At 48.6% G+C, this 26069-nt stretch overlaps 1 protein-coding gene across 5 annotated transcripts; it reads right to left on the minus strand.

The window, feature by feature from the left end:
* Window positions 1–1565: 1565 nt before the first annotated feature.
* mus81 (MUS81 structure-specific endonuclease subunit) lies at window positions 1566–25612 on the minus strand. Of its 5 annotated transcripts, none has more exons than XM_031791700.1 (16): window positions 25505–25612; window positions 24907–25197; window positions 21855–21984; window positions 20247–20443; window positions 19182–19262; window positions 18493–18581; window positions 17934–18095; window positions 17638–17814; window positions 16058–16185; window positions 14725–14837; window positions 14485–14604; window positions 13007–13102; window positions 10477–10617; window positions 9272–9375; window positions 2633–2716; window positions 1566–1674 (listed from the first exon to the last, which is right to left on the minus strand). In XM_031791700.1, the coding sequence occupies exons 2-16, from the start codon at window positions 25045–25047 to the stop codon at window positions 1656–1658; spliced, it is 1782 nt and encodes a 593-aa protein (XP_031647560.1). In that variant the 5' UTR covers window positions 25048–25197; window positions 25505–25612; the 3' UTR covers window positions 1566–1655. The 5 variants fall into 5 exon arrangements, 3 of the variants coding, with proteins under 3 accessions (XP_031647560.1, XP_031647557.1, XP_031647559.1); XM_031791697.1 differs by lacking the exon at window positions 1566–1674 and adding an exon at window positions 2381–2559; XM_031791699.1 differs by lacking the exon at window positions 1566–1674 and adding an exon at window positions 2381–2559 and having other exon boundaries at window positions 24907–25083; window positions 25505–25597.
* Window positions 25613–26069: the final 457 nt, after the last annotated feature.

The raw sequence follows: 26069 nt of genomic DNA on the forward strand, positions 1-26069 counted from the left end.
GTCCTCTTCATCAGCACCGACTGAACCCGTCCTCTTCATCAGCACCGACTGAACCCGTCCTCTTCATCAGCACCGACTGAACCCGTCCTCTTCATCAGCACCGACTGAACCCGTCCTCTTCATCAGCACCGACTGAACCCGTCCTCTTCATCAGCACCGACTGAACCCGTCCTCTTCATCAGCACCGACTGAACCCGTCCTCTTCATCAGCACCGACTGAACCCGTCCTCTTCATCAGCACCGACTGAACCCGTCCTCTTCATCAGCACCGACTGAACCCGTCTTCTTCATCAGCACCGACTGAACCCGTCCTCTTCATCAGCACCGACTGAACCCGTCTCCTCTTCATCAGCACTGACTGAACCAGTCCCCTCTTCATCAGCACTGACTGAACCCATCTCCTCCTCTTCATCAGCACTGACTGAACCCATCTCCTCCTCTTCATCAGCACTGACTGAACCCATCTCCTCCTCTTCATCAGCACCGACTGAACCCGTCTCCTCCTCTTCATCAGCACCGACTGAACCCGTCTCCTCTTCATCAGCACCGACTGAACCAGTCTCCTCTTCATCAGCACTGACTGAACCCGTCTCCTCCTCTTCATCAGCACTGACTGAACCCATCTCCTCCTCTTCATCAGCACTGACTGAACCCATCTCCTCCTCTTCATCAGCACTGACTGAACCCATCTCCTCCTCATCAGCACTGACTGAACCCATCTCCTCCTCTTCATCAGCACTGACTGAACCCATCTCCTCCTCTTCATCAGCACTGACTGAACCCATCTCCTCCTCTTCATCAGCACTGACTGAACCCATCTCCTCCTCTTCATCAGCACTGACTGAACCCATCTCCTCTTCATCAGCACCGACTGAACCCGTCTCCTCTTCATCAGCACCGACTGAACCCGTCTCCTCCTCCTCTTCATCAGCACTGACTGAACCAGTCCCCTCTTCATCAGCACTGACTGAACCCATCTCCTCTTCATCAGCACTGACTGAACCCATCTCCTCCTCTTCATCAGCACTGACTGGACCCATCTCCTCCTCTTCATCAGCACCGACTGAACCAGTCCCCTCTTCATCAGCACTGACTGAACCCATCTCCTCCTCTTCATCAGCACTGACTGAACCCATCTCCTCCTCTTCATCAGCACTGACTGAACCCATCTCCTCCTCTTCATCAGCACCGACTGAACCCATCTCCTCCTCTTCATCAGCACCGACTGAACCCGTCTCCTCCTCTTCATCAGCACTGACTGAACCCATCTCCTCCTCTTCATCAGCACTGACTGAACCCATCTCCTCCTCTTCATCAGCACTGACTGAACCCATCTCCTCCTCTTCATCAGCACTGACTGAACCCATCTCCTCCTCTTCCTCAGCACTGACTGAACCCATCTCCTCCTCTTCCTCAGCACTGACTGAACCCATCTCCTCCTCTTCATCAGCACTGACTGAACCCGTCTCCTCTTCATCAGCACCGACTGAACCCGTCTCCTCTTCATCAGCACCGACTGAACCCGTCTCCTCCTCCTCTTCATCAGCACTGACTGAACCAGTCCCCTCTTCATCAGCACTGACTGAACCCATCTCCTCCTCTTCATCAGCACTGACTGGACCCATCTCCTCCTCTTCCAAGACTTTAATTCATTCTTAAACATAATTTCTGGAACTTTTAAAAATAATACTTTATTTTACCTTTATTTAACCAGGCAAGTCAGTTAAGAACAAATTCTTATTTTCAATGACAGCCTAGGAACAGTGGGTTAACTGCCTTGTTCAGGGGCAGAACCACAGATTTGTACCTTGTCAGCTCAGGGATTCGATCACTCAACCTTTCGGTTACTAGTCCAACGCTCTAACCACTAGGCTACCTGCCTCTAACCACTAGGCTACCTGCCTCTAACCACTAGGCTACCTGCCTCTAACCACTAGGCTACCTGCCTCTAACCACTAGGCTACCTGCCTCTAACCACTAGGCTACCTGCCTCTAACCACTAGGCTACCTGCCTCTAACCACTAGGCTACCTGCCTCTAACCACTAGGCTACCTGCCTCTAACCACTAGGCTACCTGCCTCTAACCACTAGGCTACCTGCCTCTAACCACTAGGCTACCTGCCTCTAACCACTAGGCTACCTGCCTCTAACCACTAGGCTACCTGCCTCTAACCACTAGGCTACCTGCCTCTAACCACTAGGCTACCTTCCTCTAACCACTAGGCTACCTGCTCTAACCACTAGGCTACCTGCTCTAACCACTAGGCTACCTGCTCTAACCACTAGGCTACCTGCTCTAACCACTAGGCTACCTGCTCTAACCACTAGGCTACCTGCTGCCGCACTTGACTTGAAAATAGTAGAAAAATCACAACAATAGCAGCATTTACATATAGGTTTACATTGGCATGGAATGACTTAAACACTACATTGTAGAGGTGTGTTGTGGTGTGTGTGTTGTGGTGTGTGAGTGTGAGCGAGAGTGTGTGTGTCTATGACAGTGCTCCTTTCGTACAGTAGAGCTGGTAAACTGTGCGACTCAAAGCTGGCCCCAAGTTCCTGAAATGCAAACAGAACCAACAATAAGCAGTCCATTAAATCAACGTCTGCCGTTCTTTTCATACCTTCTCACCTTTTCAGTTTTCCATATCGGATGGAGGAGAGTAGTTTCTCTCTTTCTGTGTCGCTGGGGCACTGCTCATACGCTTTCAACAGACTGGAGGGATGAGAGGAGAGAGAGATGAGAGCGAGAGGAGAGAGAGAGATGAAAGGAGAGAGATAAAGGACTTGCTGGTATGCCATCTCTAGTCAACAAGAACACAAGTATAGCCCATCTGTAAATAGCCCATCCAACTACCTCATCCCCAAATTGTTATTTATTTTTTGCTCCTTTTCACCCCAGTATCTCTACCTGCACATCCATCTTCTGCACATCTACCATTCCAGTGTTTAATTGCTAAATTGTAACTATTTTGCCACTACGGCAGATTTATTGCCTTACCTCTCTTATCCTACCTCATTTACACACACTGTATATAGACTTTATTGTGTTATTGACTGTATGTTTGTTTACTCCATGTGTAACTCTGTTGTTGTTTTTGTCGCACTGCTTTGCTTTATCTTGGCCAGGTATCAGTTGTAAATGAGAACTTGTTCTCAACTGGCCTACCTGGTTAAATAAAGGTGTTCTCACCTGGCCAACCTGGTTAAATAAAGGTGTTCTCACCTGGCCAACCTGGTTAAATAAAGGTGAAATAAATCAAACATTGAAAGTAGTCAGCCCCCTCTACGTCAGAGACCAGCCCCCTCTCACCTACCCCAACGGAGAGACCAGCCCCCTCTCACCTACCCCAACGGAGAGACCAGCCCCCTCTCACCTACCCCAACGGAGAGACCAGCCCCCTCTCACCTACCCCAACGGAGAGACCAGCCCCCTCTCACCTACCCCAACGGAGAGACCAGCCCCCTCTCACCTACCCCAACGGAGAGACCAGCCCCCTCTCACCTACCCCAACGGAGAGACCAGCCCCCTCTCACCTACCCCAACGGAGAGACCAGCCCCCTCTCACCTACCCCAACGGAGAGACCAGCCCCCTCTCACCTACCCCAACGGAGAGACCAGCCCCCTCTCACCTACCCCAACGGAGAGACCAGCCCCCTCTCACCTACCTCAACGGAGAGACCAGCCCCCTCTCACCTACCTCAACGGAGAGACCAGCCCCCTCTCACCTACCTCAACGGAGAGACCAGCCCCCTCTCACCTACCTCAACGGAGAGACCAGCCCCCTCTCACCTACCTCAACGGAGAGACCAGCCCCCTCTCACCTACCTCAACGGAGAGACCAGCCCCCTCTCACCTACCTCAACGGAGAGACCAGCCCCCTCTCACCTACCTCAACGGAGAGACCAGCCCCCTCTCACCTACCTCAACGGAGAGACCAGCCCCCTCTCACCTACCTCAACGGAGAGACCAGCCCCCTCTCACCTACCTCAACGGAGAGACCAGCCCCCTCTCACCTACCTCAACGGAGAGACCAGCCCCCTCTCACCTACCTCAACGGAGAGACCAGCCCCCTCTCACCTACCTCAACGGAGACCAGCCCCCTCTCACCTACCTCAACGGAGAGACCAGCCCCCTCTCACCTGCCTCAACGGAGAGACCAGCCCCCTCTCACCTGCCTCAACGGAGAGACCAGCCCCCTCTCACCTACCTCAACGGAGAGACCAGCCCCCTCTCACCTACCTCAACGGAGAGACCAGCCCCCTCTCACCTACCTCAACGGAGAGACCAGCCCCCTCTCACCTACCTCAACGGAGAGACCAGCCCCCTCTCACCTACGTCAACGGAGAGACCAGCCCCCTCTCACCTACGTCAGAGACCAGCCCCCTCTCACCTACCTCAACGGAGAGACCAGCCCCCTCTCACCTACGTCAACGGAGAGACCAGCCCCCTCTCACCTACGTCAGAGACCAGCCCCCTCTCACCTACCTCAACGGAGAGACCAGCCCTCTCTCACCTACGTCAGAGACCAGCCCCCTCTCACCTACGTCAACGGAGAGACCAGCCCCCTCTCACCTACCTCAACGGAGAGACCAGCCCCCTCTCACCTACCTCAACGGAGAGACCAGCCCTCTCTCACCTACCCCAACGGAGAGACCAGCCCCCTCTCACCTACCTCAACGGAGAGACCAGCCCTCTCTCACCTACGTCAGAGACCAGCCCCATCTCACCTACCTCAACGGAGAGACCAGCCCTCTCTCACCTATGTCAGAGACCATCTCACCTACGTCAACGGAGAGACCAGCCCCCTCTCACCTACGTCAACGGAGAGACCAGCCCTCTCTCACCTACCTCAACGGAGAGACCAGCTCCCTCTCACCTACCTCAACGGAGAGACCAGCCCCCTCTCACCTACCTCAACGGAGAGACCAGCCCCCTCTCACCTACCTCAACGGAGAGACCAGCCCCCTCTCACCTACGTCAACGGAGAGACCAGCCCCCTCTCACCTACGTCAGAGACCAGCCCCCTCTCACCTACCTCAACGGAGAGACCAGCCCTCTCTCACCTACGTCAGAGACCAGCCCCCTCTCACCTACGTCAACGGAGAGACCAGCCCCCTCTCACCTACCTCAACGGAGAGACCAGCCCCCTCTCACCTACCTCAACGGAGAGACCAGCCCTCTCTCACCTACCCCAACGGAGAGACCAGCCCCCTCTCACCTACCTCAACGGAGACCAGCCCTCTCTCACCTACGTCAGAGACCAGCCCCATCTCACCTACCTCAACGGAGAGACCAGCCCTCTCTCACCTATGTCAGAGACCATCTCACCTACGTCAACGGAGAGACCAGCCCTCTCTCACCTACGTCAACGGAGAGACCAGCCCTCTCTCACCTATGTCAGAGACCAGCCCCCTCTCACCTACGTCAACGGAGAGACCAGCCCCCTCTCACCTACGTCAATGGAGAGACCAGCCCCCTCTCACCTACGTCAACGGAGAGACCAGCCCTCTCTCACCTATGTCAGAGACCAGCCCCATCTCACCTACGTCAACGGAGAGACCAGCCCCCTCTCACCTACGTCAACGGAGAGACCAGCCCTCTCTCACCTACGTCAACGGAGAGACCAGCCCTCTAACTTCTAGACAAGACAAATGCTTCTAGAAAGAAACAACCTAAAAAGAGCTCTATACTTCACTACTTTTGACCAGGACCCATAGGGCTCTAGTGCACTATGTAGGGAATAGGGTGCCCTCTGACCCCTAACTGCATGACTGGAGGAAAAATTATGGGTCAGTGACTGGAGGGGAAACTATGGGTCAGTGACTGGAGGGGAAACTATGGGTCAGTGACTAGAGTGGGAACTATGGGTCAGTGACTAGAGGGGAAACTATGGGTCAGTGACTAGAGGGGAAACTATGGGTCAGTGACTAGAGGGGAAACTATGGGTCAGTGACTAGAGGGGAAACTATGGGTCAGTGACTAGAGGAGAAACTATGGGTCAGTGACTAGAGGGGAAACTATGGGTCAGTGACTGGAGGGGGAACTATGGGTCAGTGACTAGAGGGGAAACTATGGGTCAGTGACTAGAGGGGAAACTATGGGTCAGTGACTAGAGGGGAAACTATGGGTCAGTGACTAGAGGGGGAACTATGGGTCAGTGACTAGAGGGGGAACTATGGGTCAGTGACTAGAGGGGGAACTATGGGTCAGTGACTAGAGGGGGAACTATGGGTCAGTGACTAGAGGGGGAACTATGGGTCAGTGACTAGAGGGGGAACTATGGGTCAGTGACTAGAGGGGGAATTATGGGTCAGTGACTGGAGGTGAAACTATGGGTCAATTAATCATCTTTGCCTGAGAGACGACATACTCAGCTTTAATGTGCGCCCCAAATTGCACCCTATTCCCTCATAGGACTCTGGTCAAAAGAAGTGCACTTTTTGTGACAAAAATGGTGCTTCCAGAGCCAGCAGGCAGAGTCAATCAATCAACTATCTGATCAATCAATGACCTTGTCAATCAACTAATCAATCAGAGAGAGCCAAAGATCGACACAGAGAGAGAGACCGAGAGAGACCGACCGAGAGAGAAGCTTTTTACCAAATCATCGTACGACAGACCACGTATTCACCCTGCACACTTTAATTGACAAACAAACCAACCAAAACAAAGGCAAAGTCTTCTCATGCTTTGTTGACTCAATTTCACATGAGGGTCTTTTATACAAATTGGTGGAAAGTGGTGTTGGGGGAAAAACATAGGACATTATAAAAATCCATGTAAAACAAACAGCAAGTGTGCAGTTAAAATAGGGAAAACACATTTCTTTCCACAGGGCCATGGGGTGAGACAGGGATGCACCTTAAGCCCCACCCTCTTCAACATATATATCAACAAATTGGTGAGGGCACTAGAACAGTCTGTAGCACCTGGGCTCACCGTACTAGAATCTCAAGTCAAATGTCTGTTTGCTGATGATCTGGTGCTTCTGTCCCCAACCAAGGAGGGCCGACAGCAGCACCTAGATCTTCTGCACAGATTATATCATACCTGGGCCCTGACAGTAAATCTCAGTAAGACCAAAATAATGGTGTTCCAAGAAAGGTCCAGTCACCAGGATCACAAATACAAATTCCACCTAGACACCGTTGCCCTAGAGCACACAAAAAACTATACATATATGTCAGAATTCACCTAGGGGTCATGATTTGTGGCTGTACAAATGTTTGATGTATTAGAATAATTGATTATTCTTATATTAATAGAAGCTCCTTACATTTATAGGGTCCTAGACTACAGATTAACAATATATATTTTCATTATATGGTTTTAGAATGGTACCACAGCTGTTTTCTCATTCACTCAATGTGTGACTGAGACAGAACTCTGCAGGGGCGTGTAGGAGATTATTTTCAATTCTTATTTTCAATGACAACTTTTTTTAAATTTTATTTTACCTTTATTTAACCAGGCAAATCAGTTAAGAACAAATTCTTATTTTCAATGACGGCCTAGGAAGAGTGGGTTAACTGCCTGTTCAGGGGCAGAACGACAGATTTTTACCGTGTCAGCTCGGGGATTTGAACTTGCAACCTTCCGGTTACTAGCCCAACGCTCTAACCACTAGGCTACCCTGCCTAGTGCCTAGTGCCTAGTGGTTAACCTCTTTGGGGAAGGGGACATTTATTGGGGGACATTTATTTCCAAGCTTTTAGATAAACTCTATGTTTGTATAGCCATGGATGCAGGGTTTTGGTCTCAGGATGAAAAAGGTAATGATGTAAGTCAGTGACATCACGGAGGCGGGACTTTGGTTTCATAAAACAAACTAATAAAGACCTTTTGTTGGGGGGGCAGAACTTACTCAGAAACGTGCTATGTTCCTGTTCCTGATTGTCAACTTCTGTCTGCAATTGCATTAATAAAAGTTTTTCAATGATTTAATTAAAGATAATTGTCATAATGTTAATTTCACCAATGAACCAATGATTGACAACAAAAGACGTAAGGAACTAACCCTAACACCATTGCCTAGAGCACACAAAAAACTATACATACCTCGGCCTAAACATCAGTGCCACAGGTAACTTCCACAAAGCTGTGAACAAGAAGGGCCTTCTATGCCATCAAAAGGAACATAACATTTGCCATACCAATTAGGATCTGGCTAAAAATACTTGAATCAGTCATAGAGCCCATTGCCCTTTATGGTTGTGAGGTTGTGAGGTCTAGGGTCCGCTCACCAACCAAGAATTAGTCATGCAGAATTCTGCAAAACTATCCTCCGTGTACAACGTAGAACACCAAATAATGCATGCAGAGCAGAATTAGGCCGATACCCACTAATTATCAAAATCCAGAAAAGAGCCATTAAATTCTATAACCACCTTAAAAGGGAGCGATTCCCAAACCTTCCACAACAAAGCCATCACCTACAGAGAGATGAACCTGGAGAAGAGTCCCCTAAGCAAGCTGGTCCTGGGGCTCTGTTCACAAACACAAACACACCCTACAGAGCCCCAGGACAGCAGCACAATCAGCACAATCATGAGAAAACAAAAAGATAAATTACTGGACACATTGGAAATAATTAACAAAAAAACTGAGCAAACTAGAATGCTATTTGGCCCTACACAGAGAGTACACAGCGGCAGAATACCTGACCACTGTGACTGACCCAAAATTAAGGAAAGCTTTGACTATGTACAGACTCAGTGAGCATTGCCTTGCTATTGAGAAAGGCCGCCGTAGGGAGACACGGCTCTCAAGAGAAGACAGGCTATGTGCTCACTGCCCACAAAATGAGGTGGAAACTGAGCTGCACTTCCTAACCTCCTGCCCAATGTATGACCATATAAGAGACACATATTTCCCTCAGATTACACAGATCCACAAATCCAATTTTGATAAACTCCCATATCCACAGTGTGAAGTACCACAGTGTGCATCACAGCAGCAAGATGTGTGACCTGTTGCCACAAGAAAAGGGCAACCAGTGAAGAACAAACACCATTGTAAATACAACCCACATTGTAAATACAATACAACCCACATTGTAAATACAACCCACATTGTAAATACAACCCACATTGTAAATACAACCCACATTGTAAATACAACCCATATTTATGCTTTATTATCTACCTCACTTGCTTTGGCAATGTTAACATGTTTCCCATGACAATAAAGACCCTTGAATTGAAAAGCCAAGCGGTCAGCTTTGTGTGTGTGTGTGTGTGTGTGTGTGTGTGTGGGGGGGGGGGGTACCTGTGTAGAGTACTGTAGTGCTCTAGTATAGCAACAGCCTTATCACCAGAGAGTCCAGAGATCTGCATCAGCTGTCTGGCAAACACCTCTCTCACTGTCTGACACTGTAGAGAGACAGGGAGAGGGTTAACAAACACCTCTCACTGTAGAGACAGAGAGGATTAACACCTCTCACTGTAGAGAGACAGGGAGGATTAACACCTCTCACTGTAGAGACAGAGAGGATTAACACCTCTCACTGTAGAGACAGAGAGGATTAACACCTCTCACTGTAGAGTACAGAGAGGAGTAACACCTCTCACTGTAGAGACAGAGAGGAGTAATACCTCTCACTATAGAGAGACAGGGAGGATTAACACCTTTCACTGTAGAGACAGAGAGGATTAACACCTCTCACTGTAGAGACAGAGAGGATTAAAACCTCTCACTGTAGAGAGACAGAGAGGACTAACACCTCTCACTGTAGAGACAGAGAGGATTAACAAACACCTCTCACTGTAGAGAGACAGGGAGGATTAACACCTTTCACTGTAGAGACAGAGAGGATTAACACCTCTCACTGTAGAGACAGAGAGGATTAACACCTCTCACTGTAGAGACAGAGAGGAGTAATACCTCTCACTGTAGAGACAGAGAGGAGTAATACCTCTCACTGTAGAGAGACAGGGAGGATTAACACCTCTCACTGTAGAGAGACAGGGAGGATTAACACCTCTCACTGTAGAGAGACAGGGAGGATTAACACCTTTCACTGTAGAGAGACAGGGAGGATTAACACCTCTCACTGTAGAGAGACAGGGAGGATTAACACCTCTCACTGTAGAGAGACAGGGAGGATTAACACCTCTCACTGTAGAGAGAGAGGATTAACACCTCTCACTGTAGAGACAGAGAGGATTAACACCTCTCACTGTAGAGACAGAGAGGATTAACACCTCTCACTGTAGAGACAGAGGATTAACAAACACCTCTCACTGTAGAGACAGAGAGGACTAACAAACACCTCTCACTGTAGAGACAGAGAGGACTAACAAACACCTCTCACTGTAGAGACAGAGAGGACTAACAAACACCTCTCACTGTAGAGACAGAGAGGACTAACAAACACCTCTCACTGTAGAGACAGAGAGGATTAACAAACACCTCTCACTGTAGAGACAGAACAAACACCTCTCACTGTAGAGACAGAGAGGATCAACAAACACCTTGTTCTTGACAGCTCCTTGGTTGAACTCTGCGAAGGAGATGAGAGAACAGGAGGGGTCCTCTCTCTCCCTCCCTCCACACTCTTCCTCGTTCTGTCCATCCCCCTCTAGCTCCCTGGAGCGACAGACCAACGTACGGTTCTAAAATCAGGAAACAATTAAATGAAAACCATTGAAAACCTCTTGATGAATAATGAGATATATGAACACATGGGAAGAACACCAGAGTTGGCATTTACCATTATATTACTGCTGCATTACCATTACATTACCTCTGTTATACATTACCTCTATATCACCACTGAATTACCGTTATATTACCATTATCTCACCACTGCATTACCATTACATTACCTCTATATAACATTACCTCTATATGACCACTGCATTACCACTATATCAACACTACATTACCTCTATACCACCACTACATCACCACTATATTACCATTATATCACCACTATATAATCACTACATTACCACTATATTCCCACTACATTACCACTATATCACCAGTATATTACAGCTGCATTATCACTATATTACAGCTACATTACCACTATATAACCGCTGCATTTACCATTATATTACCACTATATCACCACTATATAATCACTACATTACCACTATATAACCGCTGCATTTACCATTATATCACCACTATATTACAGCTGCATTACCATTACATTACCTCTACATTACCACTATATAACCGCTGCATTACCATTATATTGCCTCTATATCACCACTATATAACCGCTGCATTACCATTATATTACCGCTATATCACCGGTATATTAGCTGCATTATCACTATATTACAGCTACATTACCATTACATTACCTATATATCACCACTACATTGCCACTATATAACCGCTGCATTTACCATTGTATCACCGTTATATGACCGCAACATTATCACTATATTACAGCTGCATTACCTTGTCATTACCACTATATTACATTACCGCCATATACAGCTACATTACCATTATATTACCACTGCATTACCACCATATCACAACTGCGTTGTCGTCATATTACATTAGCGCTACATTACCTCTACCTTGCCTCTATTGCATTACATTTCCACTATTACATTACCATTATATCACCATTATATTACTGCTGCATTATCACTATATTACATCTACATTACCATTACATTACCTCGCCATTACAGTAGCACTGTATTACATTACATTACCACTGTATTACATTACCTTTATCACTACATTACCACTATATTGCATTACCATCACCTCTATATTACACTACCAATATATTGCATTACCACTATATTACAATACCACTACAGCACATGACCATTTCCACTATATTACATTACCACTATATTACATTACCATTACCTCTGTATTACACAACATTACCACTACATTACATTACGACTATATTACATTACCACTATGTTACATTACCATTACCACTACATTATATTTCATTACCACTATAATACATTTCCACTACCACTATATTACATTACCACTACCACAATATTACATTACCGCTATATAACATTACCATTGCCACCATATTACATTACCACTATATTGCATCACCAGTACCACTATATTACCAATATATTACATTACCATTATATTACATTACCAGTACCACTATATTACCAATATATTACATTACCACTATATTACATTAGCATTACCACTATATTACATTAGCATTACCACTATATTACATTAGCATTACCACTATATTACATTTGCATTACCACTATATTACATTACCACTAGATTACCACTAGATTACATTACCACTACATTACATTACCACTACATTACCACTAGATTACATTACCACTATATTACCACTATATTATCATTCTATTCAGTATGTGGCTAGAGTCAAATGCTGAATACTGTAGTTACCTTTTTAGTTTTAAATGTTAATTCTATTCAAAATAATATAGAATCCTAAACAGCAGTATCATGACCTGGTATAGCTTGGTGATGTATCTGGTCAGTTGTGTGTTTGTGTACAGCACCAGCCAAAAGTTATAGAACACCTACTCATTCAAGGGTTTTTCTTTATTTTTCCTATTTTCTACATTGTGAAAAATAGTGAAGACATAAAAACTATAAAATAACATATGGAATCATGTTGTAACCAAAAAAAGTGTTAATTAAAATGAAAATATATTTTAGATTCTTCAAAGTTGCCACCCTTTGCCTTGATGACAGCTTTGCACACTGTTGGCATTCTCTCAACCAGCTTCACCTGGAATGCTTTTCTAAAAGTCTTGAAGGAGTTCCAACATATGCTGAGCACTTGTTGGCTGCTTTTCCTTCACTCTGTGGTCCAAATCATCCCAAACAATCTCAATTGGGTTGAGGTCGGGTGATTGTAATTTTTTACGTTGCACCTTATCAATTCCCGAAATTAAAACTGAAAAATTATTGTGCAAATCCCTCAGGCTATAGGCTTTCAGAAGTGCCATGGTCAGGCATCTGGTCAAGTGTGTGTGTGTGTGTGTGTGTGTGTATAGTTACCTGGTATAGCTTGGAGAGGTACCGGGTCATGACAGTGAGGTAGGCGACAGACTCCTTCACGTCCTGGACTCTCTTCACAAAGAAGCCATCTACCACCTGACAGAGTTGGAAAGGTAAGTTATAGCCAATAGTCACGAAACAGGGCCGGGAGTCACGAAACAGGGCAGGGAGTCACAAAACAGGGCAGGGAGTCACAAAACAGGGCAGGGAGTCACAAAACAGGGCCGGGAGTCACAAAACAGGGCCGGGAGTCACAAAACAGGGCCGGGAGTCACAAAACAGGGCCGGGAGTCACAAAACAGGGCCGGGAGTCACAAAACATTGTAGGGGGGGGGGGGGTCTCAGGTTGTATTAACTATAGTCTGCTGTAGGGGGGGGGGTCTCAGGTTGTATTAACTATAGTCTGCTGTAGGGGGGGGGGGTCTCAGGTTGTATTAACTATAGTCTGCTGTATGGGGGGGATCTCAGGTTGTATTAACTATAGTCTGCTGTAGGGGGGGGTCTCAGGTTGTTTTAACTATAGTCTGCTGTAAGGGGGGAGTCTCAGGTTGTATTAACTATAGTCTGCTGTGGGGGGGGGGGGGGGGGGGGGTCTCAGGTTGTATTAACTATAGTCTGCTGTAGGGGGGGGGGTCTCAGGTTGTATTAACTATAGTCTGCTGTAGGGGGGGGGGTCTCAGGTTGTATTAACTATAGTCTGCTGTAAGGGGGGGATCTCAGGTTGTATTAACTATAGTCTGCTGTAGGGGGGGGTCTCAGGTTGTATTAACTATAGTCTGCTGTAGGGGGGGGGTCTCAGGTTGTATTAACTATAGTCTGCTGTAGGGGGGGGGTCTAAGGTTGTATTAACTATAGTCTGCTGTAGGGGGGGGTCTAAGGTTGTATTAACTATAGTCTGTTGTAGGGGGGGGGGTCTCAGGTTGTATTAACTATAGTCTGCTGTAGGGGGGGGTCTCAGGTTGTATTAACTATAGTCTGCTGTAGGGGGGGGTCTCAGGTTGTATTAACTATAGTCTGCTGTAGGGGGGGGGTCTCAGGTTGTTTTAACTATAGTCTGCTGTAGGGTGGTCTCAGGTGTACCTGTGTATTGACTATAGCCTGCTGTAGCGTGGTCTCAGGTGTACCTGTGTATTAACTATAGCCTGCTGTAGCGTGGTCTCAGGTGTACCTGTGTATTAACTATAGCCTGCTGTAGCGTGGTCTCAGGTGTACCTGTGTATTAACTATAGCCTGCTGTAGCGTGGTCTCAGGTGTACCTGTGTATTAACTATAGCCTGCTGTAGGGGGGGTCTCAGGTGTACCTGTGTATTGACTATAGCCTGCTGTAGCGTGGTCTCAGGTGTACCTGTGTATTAACTATAGCCTGCTGTAGCGTGGTCTCAGGTGTACCTGTGTATTAACTATAGCCTGCTGTAGGGGGGGTCTCAGGTGTACCTGTGTATTGACTATAGCCTGCTGTAGCGTGGTCTCAGGTGTACCTGTGTATTAACTATAGCCTGCTGTAGCGTGGTCTCAGGTAAACTCAGGTGAGCAGCAGCAGAACCACACTCCTCCACCAGGTAGATGGGCTTCTGTAGACCACACCTCTTCAGACGGAACTGAGAGAGATGGAGAGGAGATGGAGAGGAGATGGAGAGGAGATGGAGAGGAGATGGAGAGGATGAAATGTATGAAAACTAATTCATGTTGATGAATCCTGCGCTCACACACACACACACCTTCTGTTCCCTGAATCGTCCGTCGATGATGCTACCACACAAGTCGTCCATCCTCTTCCTCTCGATGATGTAATCAAGGACCAGCTCCCTACTTGGAGGGGCACGCAACTGACCTGGAGGGGGAGGGAATGAGAGAAAGGGAGAGAGAGCGATGGGAGAGAGAGGGAGAGAGCGATGGGAGAGAGAGAGCGATGGGAGAGAGAGAGCGATGGGAGAGAGAGAGCGATGGGAGAGAGAGGGAGAGAGAGGGAGAGAGCGATGGGAGAGAGAGGGAGAGAGCGATGGGAGAGAGAGGGAGAGAGCGATGGGAGAGAGAGGGAGAGAGCGATGGGAGAGAGAGGGAGAGAGCGATGGGAGAGAGAGGGGAGAGAGCGATGGGAGAGAGAGGGAGAGAGCGATGGGAGAGAGAGGGAGAGAGCGATGGGAGAGAGGGGGAGAGAGCGATGGGAGAGAGGGGGAGAGAGCGATGGGAGAGAGGGAGAGAGCGATGGGAGAGAGGGAGAGAGCGATGGGAGAGAGGGAGAGAGCGATGGGAGAGAGAGGGAGAGAGCGATGGGAGAGAGCGATGGGAGAGAGAGGGAGAGAGCGATGGGAGAGAGCGATGGGAGAGAGCGATGGGAGAGAGCGATGGGAGAGAGCGATGGGAGAGAGCGATGGGAGAGAGAGGGAGAGAGCGATGGGAGAGAGCGGGAGAGAGCGATGGGAGAGAGCGATGGGAGAGAGAGGGAGAGAGCGATGGGAGAGAGCGATGGGAGAGCGATGGGAGAGAGCGATGGGAGAGAGAGGGAGAGAGCGGGAGAGAGCGATGGGAGAGAGCGATGGGAGAGAGCGATGGGAGAGAGCGATGGGAGAGAGAGGGAGAGAGCGATGGGAGAGAGAGGGAGAGAGCGATGGGAGAGAGAGGGAGAGAGCGATGGGAGAGAGCGATGGGAGAGAAAGAGAGAGCGATGGGAGAGAAAGAGAGAGCGATGGGAGAGAGCGATGGGAGAGAAAGAGAGAGCGATGGGAGAGAAAGAGAGAGCGATGGGAGAGAAAGAGAGAGAAAGAGAGAGCGATGGGAGAGAAAGAGAGAGCGATGGGAGAGAAAGAGAGAGAAAGAGAGAGAGGGAGAGAGCGATGGAGGAGAGAGGGAGAGAGCGAGAGAGCGATGGGGGAGAGAGCGATGGGGAGAGGGGGAGAGAGCGATGGGGGAGAAAGGGAGAGAGCGTCTACTATTGACATTAATAACGCCCTCACTTTTAGTAACCAGGGGAACCAGGGGAAACAGACTTTTAGTACCCAGGGGGAAACAGACTTTTAGTAACCAGGGGGAAACAGACGAGCTCAGTGTTACCTGACACGGGAGCGACCCTCTCCTTGGCCACCCACAGGAAGTCACCTACGTTTAACTTCCTGACGTCAAAGGTTACGCCGTTCCTCTGCAGCTCCTTCACCAGCTCCTGCTTACAGGCCGTGCTGCCCCTACACACACACACACACACACACACACACCACACACCACGCATTAACACACACTAGGGCTGGGAATTACCAAGGATCTCACGATAACATATTATCATGACAATTAGGTGCTGACACGCATTGTGATTCTCATGATTCTACACTCATTGTGATTCTATCTGCATTGTGATTCTATCTGCATTGTGATTCTCGTGATTCTATCTGCATTGTGATTCTCGTGATTCTATCTGCATTGTGATTCTCGTGATTCTACACGCATTGTGATTCTACACGCATTGTGATTCTACACGCATTGTGATTCTATCTGCATTGTGATTCTCGTGATTCTATCTGCATTGTGATTCTCGTGATTCTATCTGCTTGTGATTCTCGTGATTCTATCTGCTTGTGATTCTCGTGATTCTATCTGCTTGTGATTCTCGTGATTCTATCTGCTTGTGATTCTCGTGATTCTGTCTGCATTGTGATTCTCGTGATTCTATCTGCATTGTGATTCTCGTGATTCTAGATGCATTGTGATTCTCGTGGTTCTAGATGCATTGTGATTCTCGTGGTTCTAGATGCATTGTGATTCTCATGACTCTATCTGCATTGTGATTCTATCTGCATTGTGACTTTCATGATTCTATCTGCATTATGATTCTATCTGCATTGTGACTTTCATGATTCTATCTGCATTATGATTCTATTTGCATTATGATTCTATCTGCATTGTGATTCTCATGATTAGTTGTGTTTCCATGACTGATCAAAAGGCCTGAAAACTAAATTGTCTCCCTATTTTAAAAAGATGGAGAACTATGAAGGAAAAATACTGGACATTTGGTGCAGGTACTGCCAACTATCGCAAAAATAATATGATATATAGTCCAAAAATAATATCCCGATATGTAACTACAGAGTTTTCCCCCCCCACCACCTAAGCGCACATACATGTTGTGTCTACACAGAAACCTCAAGAAAGAAAGAAAGAAAGAAAGAAAGACAGACAGACAGACAGACAGACAGACAGACAGACAGACAGACGACAGACAGACAGACAGACAGACAGACAGACAGACAGACAGACAGACAGACAGACAGACAGACAGACAGACAGACAGACAGCAGACAGACAGACAGACCAGACAGACAGACAGACAGACAGACAGACAGACAGACAGACAGACAGACCGACAGACAGACAGACAGACAGACAGACAGACAGACAGACACAGACAGACAGACAGAACAGACAGACAGACAGACAGACAGACAGAACAGACAGACAGACAGACAGACAGACAGACAGACAGACAGACAGACAGACAGACAGACAGACAGACAGACAGACAGACAGACAGACAGACAGACAGACAGACAGACAGACAGACAGACAGACAGACAGACAGACAGACAGACAGACAGACAGACAGACAGACAGACAGACAGACAGACAGACAGAGCTCTTACCCAGTAGTCTCAATGAAGTCCACACATAGCACAATGTCATAACTGCCTGGGTACAGACAGCCTCCAGCCGGCCTGGTCTTTGTCTCTGCAGCCTGGGGCTTTTCTGAAGAGTGTACCCCAGGCACCTCACTCCCTCTCTGGGCAACATAGGCTGCCGGGTCAGGCCCCGCTATGGGCCTACCACAGGCCGAGAGAAATAGAGAAACTAATCTTAGTCAAATACATTACTACAATTATCAAACAAAACCATCAAAACACCAATGATAAAACATCATTTGTGTCTCTCGTTCACTCACTCTGTTCTCTTCTTTCTCTCATCTTCCTCGGCAGTAAGGTCAACGCCAGGCCAACTTCCCTCCTCTTCTTCCCTCACATCCCTCCTCCTGTCCTCTTCTTGTTCTCTCTCTCCGTCTTCTAGTCTCTCTGCCAGGGCCAAACCCAGCTCAGTCAGAGAATACCTAGGACAGAGAGAGAGACGGAAAGAGATCACTACAGGGTACCAGACAAAGCTCAGTCAGAGAATACCTAGGACAGAGAGAGAGACTGAAAGAGATCACTACAGGATACCAGACAAAGCTCAGTCAGAGAATACCTAGGACAGAGAGAGAGACGGAAAGAGATCACTACAGGATACCAGACAAAGCTCAGTCAGAGAATACCTAGGACAGAGAGAGAGACTGAAAGAGATCACTACAGGATACCAGACAAAGCTCAGTCAGAGAATACCTAGGAGAGGGGGATGAGGGACAGAGATCACTACAGGGTAACATACAAAGTGCCAGATGAAGAGGAACAAACGAGGTAGAAAGAACATGGAGAGTTTTAAAAAGAAGAGGTGATCATCTTGTGGTTTACCTGGCGGGGTTGTGTGTCTTCAGGACCAAGTCTTTCTGTATCAGTGTGCTCACTGAGGACCAGGCTGTGTATTTACTACCTAGATCAGGCTACAGGCAACGAGAGGGAGGAGAGGACAGGGGGGAGGGGGACAGGAGGACAGGGGGGAGGGGGACAGGAGGACAGGGGGGAGGGGGACAGGGGGGAGGGGGACGGGGGACAGGGGGAGGTGGATAGGGGGACAGGGGGGAGGAGGACAGGGGGGACAGGAGGAAGTCATTGATTGTTTGTGCTAGCATGACAAGAGACCTCAAGAGTAATGTGGTAGCAACGTTGTCTGAACGTGTCAGCAACGTCGTCTGAATGTGGTAACAACGTTGTCTGAACGTGGTAGCAACGTTGTCTGAACGTGGTAGCAACGTCGTCTGAATGTGGTAGCAACGTCGTCTGAATGTGGTAGCAACGTTGTCTGAATGTGGTAGTAACGTTGTCTGAACGTGGTTGCAACATCGTCTGAACGTGGTAGCAATGTCGTCTGAATGTGGTAGCAACGTTGTCTGAACGTGGTAGCAACGTCGTCTGAACGTGGTATCAACGTCGTCTGAATGTGGTAGCAACGTCGTCTGAACGTGGTAGCAATGTCGTCTGAATGTGGTAGCAACGTTGTCTGAATGTGGTAGCAACATCGTCTGAATGTGGCTCAGACTCACCACAGAGAAGGACTTGTCAGACAGATGCTGGGCCTCTGCCTGCAGCTCCAGTTTAAACATAAATCCCTTACCCCCAGGAACCTAGAGAGAGGACAGGGGAGAGGGACAGGGGATAGGGGAGAGAGGACAGGAGAGAGAGGACAGGGACAGGGAGAGAGGACAGGGACAGGGAGAGAGGACAGGGGGAGGAGAGAGAGGACAGGGGAGGAGAGAGAGGACAGGGGGAGGAGAGAGAGGACAGGGGAGAGGGGACAGGGGAGAGAGGACAGGGGGAGGAGAGAGAGACTATCAATGTCACAAGTCTGACAAACCAAAACAGCATCTTATTAACTGGGAATCAGATCCATCTGCTTTTGATAGAGGAGAGAGGGGAGCGAGGGGAGAGAGGCAGGGAGCGAGGGGAGAGAGGCAGGGAGCGAGGGGAGAGAGGCAGGGAGCGAGGGGAGAGAGGCAGGGAGCGAGGGGACAGAGGCAGGGAGCGAGGGGACAGAGGCAGGGAGCGAGGGGACAGGCACAGGGAGCGAGGGGAGGGAAAGATGAAGGATCGGAGAGAGGCAGGGAGCGAGGGGAGGGAAAGATGAAGGATCGGAGAGAGGCGAGGGGAGGGAAAGATGAAGGATCGGAGAGAGGCGAGGGGAGGGAAAGATGAAGGATCGGAGAGAGGCGAGGGGAGGGAAAGATGAAGGATCGGAGGGAGGCGAGGGGAGGGAAAGATGAAGGATCGGAGGGAGGCGAGGGGAGGGAAAGATGAAGGATCGGAGAGAGGCAGGGAGCGAGGGGAGGGGGAGCGAGGGGAGAGGGACAGGGAGCGAGGGGAGGGGCACAGGGAGCGAGGGGACAGGGAGCGAGGGGAGAGGGACAGGGAGCGAGGGGACAGGGAGCGAGGGGACAGGGACAGGGAGCGAGGGGAGAGGGAGCGAGGGGAGGGGGACAGGGAGCGAGGGGAGGGGGAGCGAGGGGAGGGGGACAGGGAGCGAGGGGAGGGGGAGCGAGGGGAGGGGGACAGGGAGCGAGGGGAGCGGGAGCGAGGGGAGGGGGACAGGGAGCGAGGGGAGGGGGACAGACCTGAGACTCTCTGTAGAGTGTTAGCAGAACAGCATATCCACCAGACCTCTTCTGGGGCACATATTCCCTCTTCCTCCTCCCTCCTTCCCTCTCTTTCCTAGAGGGCTGTTTGGTGGGCTGAGCCAGGTTGTTGTTGCTACGGCGACTAGGGGCCACTGTCACACCGCTGGGAAGGGAGTGGATGGGAGCGTCCGGACCTGGAAGGTGGGAGGGATGAGGAAGAGAAACTTATGATCAATCTATCACTCCATCCATCTCTCTCTCTCTCTCTCTCTCTCTCTCCATCTCTCCCTCTCTCCATCCATCTCTCTCTCTCTCTCCATCCATCTCTCCCTCTCTATCCATCTCTCCATCCATCTCTCTCACTCCATCCATCCATCTCTCTCTCTCTCTCTCTCACTCTCTATCTCTCCATCTCTCTCTCACTCCATCCATCCATCTCTCTCTTTCTCTCTCTCTCACTCCATCCATCCATCTCTCTCTCTCTCTCTATCTCTCTCACTCCATCCCTCCATCTCTCTCTCACTCCATCTCACCATTCTCTCTCTCTCTCCCCATCTCACCATTCTCTCTCTCTCTCCCCATCTCACCATTCTCTCTCTCTCCCCCCATCTCACCATTCTCTCTCTCTCCCCCCATCTCACCATTCTCTCTCTCCCCATCTCACCATTCTCTCTCTCTCTCTCCCCATCTCACCATTCTCTCTCTCTCTCTCCCCATCTCACCATTCTCTCTCTCTCCCCCCATCTCACCATTCTCTCTCTCTCCCCCCATCTCACCATTCTCTCTCTCCCCATCTCACCATTCTCTCTCTCTCTCTCCCCATCTCACCATTCTCTCTCTCTCTCTCCCCATCTCACCATTCTCTCTCCCCATCTCACCATTCTCTCTCCCCATTCTCTCTCCCCCCCCATCTCACCATTCTCTCTCTCCCCATCTCACCATTCTCTCTCTCCCCATCTCACCATTCTCTCTCTCTCTCTCCCCATCTCACCATTCTCTCTCTCCCCATCTCACCATTCTCTCTCCCCATCTCACCATTCTCTCTCCCCATTCTCTCTCCCCATCACCATCTCTCTCTCTATCCATCTCTCTCTCTCTATCCATATCTCTCTCTCTATCTATCCATATCTCTCTCTCTATCTATCCATATCTCTCTCTCTATCTATCCATATCTCTCTCTCTATCTATCCATATCTCTCTCTCTATCTATCCATATCTCTCTCTCTATCTATCCATATCTCTCTCTCTATCTATCCATATCTCTCTCTCTATCTATCCATATCTCTCTCTCTATCTATCCATATCTCTCTCTCTATCTATCCATATCTCTCTCTCTATCTATCCATATCTCTCTCTCTATCTATCCATATCTCTCTCTCTATCTATCCATATCTCTCTCTCTATCTATCCATATCTCTCTCTCTATCTATCCATATCTCTCTCTCTATCCATATCTCTCTCTCTATCCATATCTCTCTCTCTATCCATATCTCTCTCTCTATCCATATCTCTCTCTATCCATATCTCTCTCTATCCATATCTCTCTCTCTATCCATATCTCTCTCTCTATCCATATCTCTCTCTCTCCCCCTCCATCCATCTCACCGTTCTCTCTGTAATGCCTCTGTAACTTCTCATCCAGTATCTTGCAGATTCCGTCTCCAAAGTTCTGTAGAATCTTAGCCTCTCGAGCGTTCTGGAGGGGGAGGGGGTACTTCTTCAACGAACTGATAGCCTGGTAAGAGAGAGAGGGAGGGGGTACTTCAACGAACTGATAGCCTGGTAAGAGAGAGAGGGAGGGGGTACTTCAACGAACTGATAGCCTGGTAAGAGAGAGAGGGAGGGGGTACTTCTTCAACGAACTGATAGCCTGGTAAGACAGAGAGGGAGGGGGTACTTCTTCAACGAACTGATAGCCTGGTAAGAGAGAGAGGGAGGGGGTACTTCTTCAACGAACTGATAGCCTGGTAAGAGAGAGAGGGAGGGGGTACTTCAACGAACTGATAGCCTGGTAAGAGAGAGAGGGAGGGGGTACTTCAACGAACTGATAGCCTGGTAAGAGAGAGAGGGAGGGGGTACTTCAACGAACTGATAGCCTGGTAAGAGAGAGAGGGAGGGGGTACTTCAACGAACTGATAGCCTGGTAAGAGAGAGAGGGAGGGGGTACTTCAACGAACTGATAGCCTGGTAAGAGAGAGAGGGAGGGGGTACTTCAATGAACTGATAGCCTGGTAAGAGAGAGAGGGAGGGGGTACTTCAACGAACTGATAGCCTGGTAAGAGAGAGAGGGAGGGGGTACTTCAACGAACTGATAGCCTGGTAAGAGAGAGAGGGAGGGGGTACTTCAACGAACTGATAGCCTGGTAAGAGAGAGAGGGGGTACTTCAACGAACTGATAGCCTGGTAAGAGAGAGAGGGGGGTACTTCAACGAACTGATAGCCTGGTAAGAGAGAGAGGGGGTACTTCAACGAACTGATAGCCTGGTGAGAGAGAGGGGGGGGGGTACTTCTTCAACAAACTGATAGCCTGGTAAGAGAGAGAGAGGGGGTACTTCAACGAACTGATAGCCTGGTAAGAGAGAGAGGGTACTTCAACAAACTGATAGCCTGGTAAGAGAGAGAGAGAGGGAGGGGGTACTTCTTCAACGAACTGATAGCCTGGTAAGAGAGAGGGGGAGGGGGTACTTCTTCAACGAACTGATAGCCTGGTAAGAGAGAGGGGGAGGGGGTACTTCTTCAACGAACTGATAGCCTGGTAAGAGAGAGAGGGGGGGGACTTCTTCAATGAACTGATAGCCTGGTAAGAGAGAGAGGGGGTACTTCTTCAACGAACTGATAGCTTGGTAAGAGAGAGAGGGGGTTCTTCTTCAACGAACTGATAGCCTGGTAAGAGAGAGAGAGGGAGGGGGTACTTCTTCAACAAACTGATAGCCTGGTAAGAGAGAGAGGGGGGGGACTTCTTCAATGAACTGATAGCCTGGTAAGAGAGAGAGGGGGTACTTCTTCAACGAACTGATAGCTTGGTAAGAGAGAGAGGGGGTACTTCTTCAACGAACTGATAGCCTGGTCAGAGAGAGGGGGAGGGAGTACTTCTTCAACGAACTGATAGCCTGGTAAGAGAGAGGGGGAGGGGGTACTTCTTCAACGAACTGATAGCCTGGTAAGAGAGAGGGGGAGGGGGTACTTCTTCAATGAACTGATAGCCTGGTAAGAGAGAGAGGGGGGTACTTCAACGAACTGATAGCCTGGTAAGAGAGAGAGGGGGTACTTCAACGAACTGATAGCCTGGTGAGAGAGAGGGGGGGGGGTACTTCTTCAACAAACTGATAGCCTGGTAAGAGAGAGAGAGGGGGTACTTCAACGAACTGATAGCCTGGTAAGAGAGAGAGGGTACTTCTTCAACAAACTGATAGCCTGGTAAGAGAGAGAGAGAGGGAGGGGGTACTTCTTCAACGAACTGATAGCCTGGTAAGAGAGAGGGGGAGGGGGTACTTCTTCAACGAACTGATAGCCTGGTAAGAGAGAGGGGGAGGGGGGTACTTCTTCAATGAACTGATAGCCTGGTAAGAGAGAGAGGGGGTACTTCTTCAACAAACTGATAGCCTGGTAAGAGAGAGAGGGAGGGGGTTCTTCTTCAACGAACTGATAGCCTGGTAAGAGAGAGAGAGGGAGGGGGTACTTCTTCAACGAACTGATAGCCTGGTAAGAGAGAGGGGGGGGGGGGGGGACTTCTTCAATGAACTGATAGCCTGGTAAGAGAGAGAGGGGGTACTTCTTCAACGAACTGATAGCTTGGTAAGAGAGAGAGGGGGGTACTTCTTCAACGAACTGATAGCCTGGTCAGAGAGAGGGGGAGGGAGTACTTCTTCAACGAACTGATAGCCTGGTAAGAGAGAGAGGGAGGGGGTACTTCTTCAACGAACTGATAGCCTGGTAAGAGAGAGGGGGAGGGGTTACTTCTTCAACGAACTGATAGCCTGGTAAGAGAGAGAGGGAGGGGGTACTTCAACGAACTGATAGCCTGGTAAGAGAGAGAGGGGGTACTTCAACGAACTGATAGCCTGGTAAGAGAGAGAGGGGGTACTTCAACGAACTGATAGCCTGGTGAGAGAGAGGGGGAGGGGGTACTTCTTCAACGAACTGATAGCCTGGTAAGAGAGAGAGGGAGGGGGTACTTCAACGAACTGATAGCCTGGTAAGAGAGAGGGGGAGGGGAAACTTCAACGAACTGATAGCCTGGTAAAAGAGAGGGGGGGTACTTCTTCAACGAACTGATAGCCTGGTAAGAGAGAGGGGGAGGGGGTACTTCAACAAACTGATAGCCTGGTAAGAGAGAGAGGGGGGGGGTACTTCTTCAACAAACTGATAGCCTGGTAAGACAGAGACGTGTGGGATATGCAACAGAAAACAAGTCTTGCTAGCTAATAGCGTTCTTCAGTGCAGGCTTTTGTTCCAGCCTAGCACTACCACACCTGATTCAGCTAGTCGAGGCCTGGATGATGATCCTTGTTAGCAATGAGTCAGGTGTTTTAGTGCTGGTCTGGAACAAAAGCCTGCACACCCTGAGGGACCCCAGTAGCATGCAGAAAGTGTCCTGGTGTATCACAAGGTAACTACACCTAGAGCAAGTCCTTATAGCCAGAGTGTGTTTGTTTACCTTCTGATAAACGTACTGGGTCTTCTGTCCCTTCTCTGCCGCCTGGTCCCGGAGCTCTGACAGCCACTGGAGGAAGAGGGGGTTGGGGCACGGGGGCAGGGTGCGCTTCCTACCCAGACGGACATGCTCTGCAGCTGGCATCACTGAGCCTCTAGTCCAGCCACATGGCTAATGGTACTGGGAGAGAGAGAGAAATAAAGACATGCGGAGTGTTGTTGATTTGCTCCGCGGCCAGCAAACCTTTTCCCGTTTTCTAAACGTTTTGCGCATGTGCTAACGTTATACAAAACCCTGTGAATACAAAAAAAAAAAACATTTTAAGACGATATTTTATTAATATTGTTTATTAATTAGTCTACTCAACTAAACTAGAATAACATTAAAGTAACGGTACATTTGCCACAATAACTTAGATTGTTAGATGATAAACTAGTTTACACACTGAAGTTGGGTTAGCAGGCTAACGTTAGCTGGTTAACCATCTCCAGTCACTGTCTGCTCTGACAATATTTAAAACAGCGCGTTGGATGAATACACATCATGTTAAGTCAGATCTGTTTTTCTATTATTATTAATAGTTGCATTTTTAAAAAAGTACCTTTAGATTGTTAGGTTGTGTTTCCACCACGCAACCTGCCGCCTTCCTGGTCAAAGGGTCACGTGACAGGAACAAAACGTCTGACGCGTTTCAGCGCCGTCCGTCGGCGACAATTACAACTCTTTAAAAGAAAGTTCAAGTTGTACCTTGTATCAAGTAAAGAAAGATGAAAGTCAACGATGTAGTTAGTAAAAAAAAATGCCACAATGAAGCTACATGCACAACATCTTTATTTATTTTTTAAACGCGAGGTAGGAAGCCTAAAGTGCAGAACCAATTGTTATTAAAGAAAAAATATTTGCAATAACTGAAGCACAGGTGGTTTACGTGCTCATTTTCAAATCAGTATTATGAAATGTTAACTCAGTAAACATGCTTGTGACTTTTAACAATGCCATTGTTTGTTATATATTAGCCTACAGATGTGTAGCCCAAAGATTTCCAGATGAATAGACCTTTTGATGCAATGGTTTTCCCCAATCGGGCTCCCGTGTACCGTGTGTCTCTCTCTCTCTCATTAAATTCAAAGGGCTTTATTAGCATGGGAAACGTGTTTACATTGCCA

This window comes from Oncorhynchus kisutch, linkage group LG16 (genome assembly GCF_002021735.2).
Source record: "Oncorhynchus kisutch isolate 150728-3 linkage group LG16, Okis_V2, whole genome shotgun sequence".
Classification (NCBI taxonomy): Eukaryota; Metazoa; Chordata; class Actinopteri; order Salmoniformes; family Salmonidae; genus Oncorhynchus; species Oncorhynchus kisutch.

What these genes read in the sequence shown, in the direction of transcription:
- mus81 (XM_031791697.1), bottom strand. Translation starts at nt 25,047, where the DNA reads ATGCCAGCTGCAGAGCATGTCCGTCTGGGTAGGAAGCGCACCCTGCCC. An exon ending in GACTTCATTGAGACTACTGG is followed by an intron (nt 16,186 to 17,637) that starts GTAAGAGCTCTG and finishes GTGTGTGTGTAG; the next exon opens with GGGCAGCACGGCCTGTAAGC. An exon ending in CGATATGGAAAACTGAAAAG is followed by an intron (nt 2,560 to 2,632) that starts GTGAGAAGGTAT and finishes TTTGCATTTCAG; the next exon opens with GAACTTGGGGCCAGCTTTGA.